The sequence below is a fragment of the Podarcis liolepis genome (assembly GCF_965112155.1).
Source record: "Podarcis liolepis genome assembly, chromosome: 11".
NCBI classification, from domain to species: domain Eukaryota; kingdom Metazoa; phylum Chordata; class Lepidosauria; order Squamata; family Lacertidae; genus Podarcis; species Podarcis liolepis.
Window position 1 is genome coordinate 12,020,674 of NC_139565.1, and position 12,209 is coordinate 12,032,882.

Consider the following 12,209-nt stretch of genomic DNA (forward strand, 5'->3'; position numbering starts at 1 on the left):
AGATACGTGAAATGTAGCGTTTCAGTTCTTTCAGCTATCATTACTCTCTGGTTTTTCTGGATCAATGTGCTGTCATTTTGTAGGGCACACAATTCTGTCTTTGTCACAGCAGGCAAAAAAAGACCTCAGCCCTTATTTGCATGGGCGGTGAGGGAGAGCTTGAGCAATTCTCCTTCCTCACCATCATCTCCAGGGACCCTGAGAAAGTGGACTGGCAGGAAGCAGCAACTGTATCTGGGACAGGTGGTAAAAGCGTAAAAGGAATTAAAGGAGAGACCATGGATGGCACATAGTCTGATACATATGTCTGGGATCTCGTATAGGGTTGTATAGGATGTGGGTGGCGCTGTGGTCTAAACCACTGAGCCTCTTGGGCTTGCCGATTGGAAGGTCGGCAGTTCGAATCCCTGTGACAGAGTGAGCCCCCATTGCTCTATCCCAGTTCCTGCTAACCTAGCAGTTCAAAAGCACACCAGGGCAAGTAGTTAAACAGGTACCGAGGTGGCAGGAAGGTAAACGGTCTGCTTTGCTGGATCAGACCAAATGATCATATAGTATTGTTGACTGTTGTCTCAGTGGCAACCCAAATGAAAAGCCCCATAGCAGAACATGAGTGCAGCAGCTCTGAGGCATACTAAAGTCAACAGGGTTAGGACATAGCTGTAATGGGTTGTAGGTAAAGGGACGCAGGTGGTGCGGTGGCAGGAAGGTAAATGGCATTTCTGTGTGCTCTGATTTCCGTCACAGTGTCCCATTGTGCCAGAAGCTACTGTTAGGTCCATCATGAGACGTCCACCAGCTTCCAATCACAGATACCAGCAGCCTTCAAGCAAGCAAACTTGCCTTATTCTCGCTCCCTAGCATCCCACTGCCAGAGGATTGCCTCCTTCCATTCACCAGTTTGCCTCCTCCAAGTGGAAGAAACCTGGGCAGCGCTGAATGTCACATCCATTGCCAGGTGTGTCCTGCTGGAAGTAGAAAAGGGCTTTCCCCTTGGCCTGCCTTTATACCCACTCAGTTGCCAAGGGCTTTTGTGACGTCACAAGAAACCCACAGCCAATGGCAACAGCTGGGGAGGCATCATCTTCATTGCTTGAGCCTCACAATGGCTATCAGTGATTGTGTGCTTGTTTATTCAGGACACGGGTGGAGCTGTAATCTAAACCACTGAGCCTCTTGGGGCTGTATAGAACGCGAGTGGCACTGTGGTCTAAACCACTGTGCCTCTTGGGCTTACTGATCAGAAGGTTGGCAGTTCGAATCCCCGCAACAGGGTAAGCTCCATTGCTCTGTCCCAGCTGTTGCCAACCTAGCAGTTCAAAAGCACACCAGTGCAAGTAGATAAATAGGTACTGCTGTGGCAGAAAGGTAAACAGCGTTTCCGGGCAATCTGCTTTCCGCCATGGTGTTCTGTTGTGCCAGAAGCGGTTTAGTCCTGCTGGCCACATGACCCAGAAAGCTGTCTGTGGGCAAACCCCAGCTCCCTCGGCCTGAAAGTGAGATGAGCGCCGCAACCCCATAGTTGCCTTTGACTGGACTTAACCATCCAGGGGTCCTTTACCTTTTTTACCTTTCTATATAGGGTTGCCACATGTCCTGCCTACTACAGCTAAAGAAACACCCCTCCCTTACAGCTATTAACTGAATGATTGTTGGCAAAATACTGAGTTCTGAGATGCAAGGAAAATTCAAAGAGAGGCTTTTAGAGAATTTTCAGGAGGAACTTACTCATGTCAAAAAGATCTTTTCCTGGGCTGCTGTCTTTGGTACTTTCTGTTGTTCCACTAAACAGGTTTTCAGCATCTGCCTGAAGAGCCTGGAGGATTTCCATATTTATGTGTTGCGTATTCACATAGGCCGGTACTTCTCCTGGTGGGGTTACATTAGATTTTCCTTCTGGCAGGCTGTAAATGTCCAAAGAGCCTGCAAAAATCAATGGAACCTTTTTTTTGTCCCAGTTTGCAGTAAGGCAATTTAAAAGAGCATCCTTTGGCCTCGGGCTGTTTCCACACTAGAGGTGCAATGAGGTGGGTGCCTATGGCAGGATCAGGGCTTCTTGTGCGTGTGGATAATGTTCTTTTTGTCAAAATGATGGGTGGGTTCAGATGGATGATGGGCATAACGTGCTGCATTTAATGAAATATACTGAATTATTTCAGGAGTTAGAATGCTGTTTGAATACACAAGTTATGGGGATAAAAGTACTTCTCGTAGCCCAAACAAAGGGGATAAATTGCATCCTAGACATATTCTCAGGGGGTTGCAGAAATGGCTTATGTATCAGAAGAAAAGGAAGCCTCAAAGGTTTCCAATTACGACCATCTTCTCTCTATATAATATATAGGGCTGGATTCAACCATGCGTTGGGAGTCGGTGCAAGGATTTCTGCTCCACAATAAGGCTTCCCCCCCCTCCCACTGAGTGCCCGTGTGTCTCCCCAAAATCTACTCTGGGGGGTTATGAATACTTCCATGGGGGAAGAACCATCTCCTTTGTGCTATGCTGAATTCCACCCAGAATGTTTGTTGGCTTAGTTTTGCATTTGTCTCCACCTCCTTTCGCTCACCCATCTCCAACTTTCCCACCGCTGTATGGTGGAAGAAACTTTTTTTTTTTAAAGAGACAGCCATAGAATTTAAGTCCATGACTAAAGCATGCTCAAAAGTATGTTGGAAATGTAAGGGAAAAGAAGGCACCTTTTATCATACTGTATGTGGTGGAAATGTAAGCAAATAAAAGGATTTTGGGAAATGATATAGAATGAGTTGGAAAAAAATGTTTAAAATAACCTTTGCTACAAAAACCCTGAAGCCTTCCTTTTAGGAATTCTAGCTGCCAAAATGCCAAGGGAGCAGAAAAGACTATCTATGTATGCGACCACGGCTGCGTGGATGTTATTGGCCCAGAGATGGAAAGAAGATAAAGTTCCTACCAGAGAAGAATGGCAGATGAAATTAATGGACTATGCCGAAGTGGCTAAAATGGCCGGAAGAATCATAAATCAGGAAGACCAAAATTTTAATAAGGAATGGGGGAAATAAATTTACAATGCTCTTATCTTAAGGAGCATTGTAAACAGTTAAAATCGTTAGCTGGATTGGAATATCACTTGTAGTTTAATGGTGGATTCTGGATACAATGGAGATGTAAAAGATTTGGATCATTATAAAAGATGCAGGAGGAAATTATTAATAGGACCACAAAAGGAAGTCCAGGAGATTCCTTGGGATCTTGTTTTTTATTATGTATGTTCAATATATGACTGTAAAATTTTAATCTGAAAAACCAAATAAATTTTAAAAAATTAAAAAGAATTTAAGCCTATGACATGAAGACTTCCACCAATCCACATTCTTCTGTTTGCCTCTAGAACTCATGCAGCAAAAGTGCAACCATTCAAAGCAAAGCTTACCTTGCCTACTGGGTCGCTGTTGTTGATCTTCACCAAATAGGTCCCTTACGTATTGGCTCTGGTAGTATGTTTGCTCTCTTCCCATTGCGGATGCAGACTAAGGTGGCAGTAAAAATAGTCTTCATGCAAACTCTACCTTTTAAAAACTGCAATGCATTTTCAGTGGGTCTTTTATATGATTGGTCCAGGTGCAATTCTACCCAAACCCAGTCTTCGTTCATTCATCATGTATGACACGATGACTGAGCATTCTTTTATGAATGAGTTTGCGTAGGAGGAGGATGAGAGAAATGATGACCTTCGGGGAAATTGCACTCCTTTCCTGTTTTATTAACCCCTGTAATTCTAAATGACAAAGTAGGTATATTACATCTATAAAAGGAACCCCTCCAGTTCAATCACCCTTTCCTGGAACAAGCTTGACAGCCTAATGATTTCCAATGAACTTTTACAAACACAGAGACGCAGAAAGGATGCTGGAACATTATTATAATCATATGATGGCTACATGTAAAACTTTGTTTCCCAATGCAGGGCTCATCCAGCCTCCCTTTTGTGCTGAATTTCTAGGCATAGGTCCCTTTTGCCCCTAGAAAATGTGGGGCAAAAGGTCAGTGTGGGTGAACCCGCAAATAAGGACTTTAGGGATGCAAAGTAGAATACCAAGGAAGAAATCCCATGATAGTACTTTTCTTCCCACTTTGCCATCTTTTCAGTAAATGTATGTTCATTCAAGATTACATGAAGAATACAGAAAAGGACCGTGTATATCAAATCTACTGCTATTCACTTATCTCACACAACTATATATGCATAGATATAAATCACAATAAATTTAAGTAACTCAATGAATGTTGCTTCCATATGAATGAAAGCGACGCAAATATTCACCATGGCAGATTTGCCAAAAAGTCCAAGATTCCTGGCAGGAAAAGAAAATCACAACCCATTGCAGCATTAATGTTTGAGGGAAGAGTTGCCCACAGATAAATTGTCTGTGGGTTGTGTAGTTTAGACTTCAGTAAGCATCTAAAAGGGATGCAGGTGGCGCTGTGGGTTAAATCACAGAGCCTAGGACTTGTCGATCAGAAGGTCAGCGGTTTGAATCCCCGCGGCGGGGTAAGCTCCCGTTGCTTGGACCCTGCTCCTGCCAACCAAGCAGTTCGAAAGCACGTCAAAGTGCAAGTAGATAAATAGGTACCACTCTGGCGGGAAGGTAAATGGCATTTCCGTGCGTTGCTCTGGTTCGCCAGAAGCAGCTTAGTCATGCTGGCCACATGAACCGGAAGCTGTACGCCGGCTCCCTCGGCCAATAAAGCGAGATGAGTGCCGCAACCCCAGAGTCAGTCACGACTGGACCTAATAGTCAGGGGTCCCTTTGCCTTTACCTTTAAGCGTCTAAAACATCCTCTCTTGCATCAATCCCCTGAACCCAAGCTCATAGGAGTTTAAACAGTTTGGAGATTCAAGGGGGGGTAGCAAGAGACATTCGGCAGGCATTTCCTGTGTCAACTTTTACGTGCTGGTGAAAATTTTTCTAATCCTCCAGATCTATGCAAGCAATTCAGAGTACATTCCCCACATTGATCTATTGATGGTTGCTTTTAATTTCTTTTTGCTTTCATCTTCTTTTTAACTTATTGTTATTTTTTTGTTTGGTTTTATGTTTTTGTATTGTCGTAGACCGCTGTGATATATTTTTATAAATGAATGAATCCACAGAGCTACATTTGTGAAACCAGCGGTTACCTTTGCTATTTCCCCCACTCATCTAAACTAGACTGCGGTGCTACGTGGTGATCTATGCAATTTGAAACCCAACATGATAGAGGGCAGGAGTAGCGCACCACAAGCAATTTCTTTCCCACCTGTAGTGAGAGCACACCTTCCGTATATGAACGTATACAGCATATCAGACATCCCCACATGGACATAATGTTTCACCACAGAGTACACATATAAGATCCAATGCACATTGGACCAAATCACATTGATTTTATCGGAGATCTCAATTGTGCTGCTCACGCATTCATCCTGCCAAAAGATTAAGTCCACATGTGGTCTTGGAGATGGGACAGGCATTCCAGGTAGACATGAGGGGACAGTCTAATCCACTCTCCCACCAGACAAAGGAGAACAGTGGGGGATATTATTGACCAAACGGAACCAGGAGCCCTTAAAGACAAAGAGAAGAGCTTCCTGGGTTGTGGTAGAGATTGCTCATACACTTGCTGAGCAACAAATCTCCTCGTGTGGTGAAATATCAGGCGCACACTCCTCAAACACACATAGACCAGGTGAGGTGGAAGCCTATATACATCTAGACCTAATTTCCCTAAAAAGACAAAAAGAATAGATGACACAAATCAGGACTATGTGTGTATGGGCATCCATGTGATGGGTCTGCCTTAAATATCCATCCACATGTTTTTGGTAGAGGTGAGGAGGACTGCCACCTAGTGGGGGTATGAACTGGCTCTTTCAACTGGTGCATCAACACCTTTTGCTTAAAAGATCCATGATAAGTTATCCTTTATACAGCTATTTTCAGTCCATTAAAACAACACCCAAGGGAACCAAGCTAGGATTCATTGGCCTACCTGAGTAGGATCTGAAACAGAGGGGAGCTTGGCTCTGATCCTTGCATCAACCAGGCCCCCAGTCGGAGGTATTTTGTTAGGAATGTTGTTGTAATATGGATGCTCTGCTGCTGCCTCAACATCTTCTTCCATCCAAAGTTCATCCAAACTTTGCATCCTGTCAGAAAGAAGCTCTGTTATTTTGCTCCTTCAGTTTTTAATTCAGTTGTCTATTTAATTGCCAACATCAAAAATGTGACAAATATATCCCTTAACAAATTCAGTCCCGTTGTTATATAAACTATAGAATTCACCTTTGGACATAATCCAACAGTTTGAGGGATCTCTTGAATTGGCTCAACAGGTTCCCTGTTGACCAGCATATTCTCAGATACAATAGTGCCTTGTATTAACTACTTTGCTGCAGTACAATCCAAGACTGGGAGTAAGGGGTCTTCCACACTTTTTCTTGACCTGTATTTTGGTCGTATTGTGTACTGATTTAATTCTACCAGGCCCAAGAGCTTTTCTTGTTGTTTTGTGGTTGTGCCTTTCAAAACTCCAATATTACCTGCTGAATCAGATCTTAGCAGATGTGCGGAAAATTCAAAGGGAGGTTTTGCTTAACCGAGCTTCAATTCAGCAGGTATGATCAGAAGTTTGCAATGGCAGCTGAAAGGACACTGTTATTGCTTTCTCTGTTACAGAGAGCAAGGGTTTGAGGCTGGCACCCAAGTTTGCTACCTGAACAGCCTCCTCCAACCTGATACCCCTCAGAAGCTTTGGGGAAAAACAACAACCATCATTCTCTGACCATTGGACTGTGCTGGCTGGGTCTGGTGGCCACATTCAACAGGATTTGGAAGACATCAAGTTGAGCGAGGCTGTTCCAGTGATGTAAGCCTTATTCTGTTGGGTGCAGCAGGTGTCACAATAATCTGTTGTGAGTCAAGTATTGCAGCCAATTGTTCCCTCCTGCAAATGAACTCTCCTTTTATTTTAGCAGTCCTTGGAGGAAACAGCACTTCCACACAAAAATCAAAACTCCTCTTGTACTTGCTCACCTATCATGAAGAGCTGGGATCTTTGAGGGGCATTGCAAATATTGCTTAAAACGCAGTTCAAATGCTTGTCCTATACTGCTGATAATATCCTGGGCCAGGCCATCAGAGCACTCCAGGATATGACACGCTAAAGGAACGGGGAAACAAGAAAAGTATTTTAGAGTCTAAGCTTGAAGCTTGAAGAAATCAATGCTGTAGTAGTAGCAGTAGTAATCATCATCATCATCATCATCCACTCTGGCAGGCTTCCAGCAAAATATTTAAATATTTTTAAAAAATTAAATACAAGTACTTTTACACCTTTGTCCTTTGCTTAAAAAAGATAAACTTAAAACAATCTATGGCTATTTTTTTAAAAAAACAAAAACTTTGGCAGAAGTAAAATTTAAAACCATAGTTCTAATATATGGGACTTATTTTTAAAACAGATGTTTCCCATCCCCTACATACAAGGTTGCATTCAACTCAGTCCTACTCAGAGTAGACCCACTGAAATTAGTGAGCCTAAGTTAGTAATGCCTATTAACTTCAACAAGTGTGCTCTGAGTTGTATACCACCCCAGGCGTCCCAAAAGTTTGCTTTTAAAAATATCACTGGCAGTTTCTGTGTGCCTCCCTATCTTTTTCTAAAAATTAAAAGTATCTTTTAAAAGACACACACACACTTAAAAAAATAATAATGAGTGTCCCCATGGTCTCTTGCTTTGATACCAAAAGGGCTTTTCTTTTCTTTTTGGTCACTCCAGACCACTCCAAAATTTAAAAGACAGCTACCAAGCTGTCCATCCCTCATGGGGAAGTAGACTAATGGCTCATTCACCTTCCAACTTAATAGTTTATAACCTTCTATAGCAAACCTGTACATATTTCACTAAACCGCATCATCTAGGAGGTTACAAATCATTTTCTTCCTCCTTGGCGTTTTCTGATTAATTACTTCTAGTTAATACAGCTGCAAGAGAAGAGTCTCACAAAAACTCTGAGGAAGTGACTGAGCTAGCAACTCAAAAGATTGCTCAAACTGAGAAACATTCCTTAAGTTAAACCTTGTCCGCACCACCATATAAATGTCCTGAGTTTAGTGGGGCACCTTATGGATGCAAACGGAGCAGCTGCTTAGCCTTTCAGGTGAATTTCTATGCAGGAACTGAGGTTCAAATCAAATCCCCACTCAGCCCAGTGGATGGCTTTGACCAAGTCATTGACTCACTGCCAGACCTACTTCATAAGGTTCAAAATGCAACTTTGAGGACCAAAGTAGACATAGGAATATACTGTAGGAAGTTGCCTTTTATCAAGCTGGACAGTTGGTCAGGCTATCTCAGTATGGTCTTCTGAACTTGGGACCTTCTGAAATGGAAACGGATTGATTCAAAAGAGGTGGGTGGGAAGGTTTCTGCTCTCTGTGGAAGCCACATGCAGCTAGCCTTTTAAGCCCCACTGCCAGGATGGGCAAGGCAACAGCCAATGGCCAACCATCCAACGAGACACCACCCTCCAAGTGAGGCCTCCAATTGGCCCACTGAAATTTGCCCTCTTTGGTGGGAAGACGGCCCCTCGCTATCACTGGCTGAGGGGAACTCCCCAGCAGCAGGAGGAGAGCAAGCATGCTCTAGCTGCCGGGGTGAAGGTGAAACACAAGGGGGCCACAACTGTCGCCCCCGCCCCCATAAATGTGGTGAGCGGCCATTATCTACTGCTGAACTACAGCCCTTCCCCAAGACAAGATAATAGAGATTTGTGTTCATCCCACCTCTTAACATTTTGGCAAACAGTTATTGTATAAGGAGCCGTTTGGATCGGGACCACAGTAATGGGTAGTTAACCCTTTACTCCAGTATTGTGCCTGCCTACACATGGTTTTCTTCTAACTAGTGGGAATAGTGTGGGATGTAATCCACTGGGAGCAGTCAAGTACAACATTCCTTGTTTTCCTAGAGTGGACATGCAGGGAAATGTTTGGTGCAGCCAGTTGAAACTTCCTGTTCCTTCTGGCTGGAGCATCCTTCCTTTTGCATGTGATAGAAGGTGGGTGTGACCTAACCTGTCCGGGTAACAAAAGGGCGAGTCACGCAGCAACTCTCTTTCTTCCATCTTCCTTTCATTGTGTGAACTGCTGGACTGCTAGCCTGCAGTCACTGGGATTATTCCCCCATATGGGGTAGATCCGCATGTACATATTTGTAACTAAGTCTGCCTTCAGGGATCCAACTGTGAACTGATGTAAGTAAACTTATTTTATTGACTTTGAATAAGATTGTGGTGTCTTTATTCTTTTAAGAGGGATTCAAGGGAACTTACCATGAACGTACAGTTCAATGTGAGACAAACTGAATCGTACAATAGTGAGAGGCTCACACGAGCCTGCAACCAGCTATCTGCTGTGCATGTAGAAGGTGAATGTAGCTCCGCTAAGTAAAGGAACTTGCTAGCACAAGTTAGGAAAGATATTAATAAACAATATATCCTCTCCTGTCACCCTGAACATTCCCACTAATAGGAGCTCCATGAAAGGCTCGTGTGTAATGAGAGGCAGGACTGAAATTTGGACATGCTTCAGACTGTGGGAAGTCGTAAAATTAAAAATTACAATTCAGAAGATAATTTGACTTTTTATTTTAGGTTTTTTTTATTGGATTATGATTTAATATGTTAATGGGATGTCTTTTATTGGAAAATTAACAAATGTTCGAAGGAAGGAAGGAAGGAAGGAAGGAAGGAAGGAAGGAAGGAAGGAAGGAAGGAAGGAAGACTTGTGTGTGTTTTCCATATGAAGAAGTGGCAGTTAGGAGAAAAAGCTGGCCACCACAGTCTCCAAACCCTGGAGCTGCTGTTTTCCATAATTTTAAGAAAACGGAAATCCCATTTCAGAGCTCTGACATCTCATCTGATTTGGCAACTGAGCTCTTTGGAGGCGAGGCGGGATGCGAATGTAAGAAATAACAGAATACACTTTGAATATGGTGCATGGTACCGTTAGCGGAAGGGAAGCCATTATCAACAGAACACAGTGTCTTAATGAGAATCTGAGCAGCCTACATTTTCAAAAAGAAGAGGAGATTGAATGTTAAGCAGTACTTTACCTCTGCGATTCACAGGGTCCTTAGCTACATATGCGACATAGTCTGTTGTATCCTGTTGGCAGAGGGAGGGGAGATGGGGGGGGGGCAAGGAGACAAACATCTACCATGAATATCATGTGAGTTTTCATTATGCTGCAACAAAGGTGCGCTGCTTTTCATCTGAGTGTTTGCAACTGGTTGCCTGTGCTTGGGTACCATGGTGACGAGTGTGTTATAAATATCATCCAGATAGAGAGATTAGATTCTAGAGTAGATACATTAAGGCAGGAAGGCAAAGAGAACTCTTGCACAGAAAACCCTGCAAAATAATAAAGCGTGTCCTTGGTATAAAACCATCAATTCAAAGGCTATAATACCATCAAAAAACTGGGCCATCTTTTTCAATATCTATCGAAAGGTACCCAAATTACAATTAAAATGGCATGCTGTATATTGAGGAGGTACAATTTTCTTAAAGCAACAAACCATTTTTGTTGTTACATCTGAAATGAGCCAATATTTTATAAGTGGGGAAATGTATTATCTGCCCCCCACAAGTGCTTTTGTAAATTGTGAGTGGGATTTCAGGAGTGTTGTATCAATGGGATATTAGTCGAGAGAATACCACATGTTCCTGCTGAGGAACATTGCAACTCTTTTTTTTCTTCTGTGCCCAAACACAATCTGTACCACACTGAGGTGTGTTTGTATTTAGTATTTCAGTATTTAAGCTAAAAAGCACAAAGTTTGTGGTAAGAGAATATGCAAGAGATGAGTTTCAACTTACAATATAAGTTTATAAAAAGGGGAGGGGAGCAGAGGAGGAAGAAAAGGGAGAGGTAACTACAAAGGAATATGGGCACAGCTCACAAACGCAACAATAATTCACCCATTTGAGTCATCATTAGGGTCGGGGGGAGGGGAGCTGTGGCCCTGCAAATGTTGCTGGAATATCGCTCCCATAATCCCTGAGCATTGGCCACACTGCTTGAGCTGATCTGGTGGGTGACAGGTTCCCTAACTCTGGCTAAGGTCATACCATCAATAAGCGAAGATGTTTGTGTGATCAATCACAGATTGATCACTATAGCTAAAAATATAAGGTGAGCCTGGTGGATCGGGCCAACGGCCTGCTCAGCAGCCTGTTCTGACAGTGGCCAACCTGTGAGAAACCCACAAGCAGGATTCAAATACAACACTCTCCCCTTCTGTCGTTTCCAGCAACAGGTATTCAGAAAGTAACAACAACAACAACAACATTATACAGTCATACCTCGGGTTGAAGTAACTTCGGGATGAATATGGCAAAGTTTTTATCGGTGGTTGCAAGAACCAATGATCCCTATAGTCTGAACAAAACGCTTGTTTAACCTGGAGGTAGGCTGTATGAATTGTGTATAGCTTTGTAACGATTTGTTGGGTCTCTGGAGCGTAATAAAGATTGTTGTTGTTGTTGAATATTTTTGGGTTGCGCTCCATGGCGACCTGGAAGTAACGGAGCAGTTTCACCGCTCACGCATGCGCATACGCTCAAAATGACGTCATGTACATGCGCGGAAGCGGCAAAACGCAGCGCGCACAAACGCGTGTTACGTTTGCTTCAGGATGCGAACGGGGCTCCGGAACGGTTCCTGTTTGCATCCAGAGGTACCACTGTATATTTGTTTGTTTATATGCCCCGTCCATCAGGCTGGGTTTCCCCAGCCACTCTGTGGGGCTCCCGACAGATTGAAAACAGAATAAAACATCAAACATTAAATACTTCCCTAAACGCGGCTGCCTTCAGATGTCTTCTAAAAGTCAGATACAGTGGTGCCTTGCAAGACGAAAATAATCCGTTCCGCGAGTCTCTTCGTCTAGCGGTTTTTTCATCTTGCGAAGCAACCCTATTAGCAGTTTAGCAGATTAGCGCTATAGCGGATTAGCGGCTATTAAAGGCTTAGCGGCTTAGTGGCTAAAAGGCTATTAGCGGCTTAGCGGCTTAGAAAAGGGGGGGGGAGCGGAAAAAAAATGGAAAACTCGCAAGACGTTTTCATCTTGCAAAGCAAGCCCATAGGGAAATTTGTCTTGCGAAGCAGCTAAAAAACGGAAA

General features: G+C 43.3%; 1 protein-coding gene across 3 annotated transcripts in view; it reads right to left on the reverse strand.

The window, feature by feature from the left end:
- The window catches only part of SHC3 (SHC adaptor protein 3), a 58,449-nt gene that overhangs the window by 9,024 nt on the left and 37,216 nt on the right, over window positions 1-12,209 (reverse strand). For all 3 annotated transcript variants that reach the window (XM_083464912.1, XM_083464913.1, XM_083464911.1), the window contains 5 exons: window positions 10,139-10,190; window positions 7,056-7,182; window positions 6,013-6,169; window positions 3,413-3,509; window positions 1,729-1,923 (listed from right to left, as the gene is read on the reverse strand). In XM_083464912.1, the coding sequence (XP_083321038.1) occupies window positions 1,729-1,923; window positions 3,413-3,509; window positions 6,013-6,169; window positions 7,056-7,182; window positions 10,139-10,190 (628 nt within the window). The remainder of the gene's footprint in view (window positions 1-1,728; window positions 1,924-3,412; window positions 3,510-6,012; window positions 6,170-7,055; window positions 7,183-10,138; window positions 10,191-12,209) is intronic.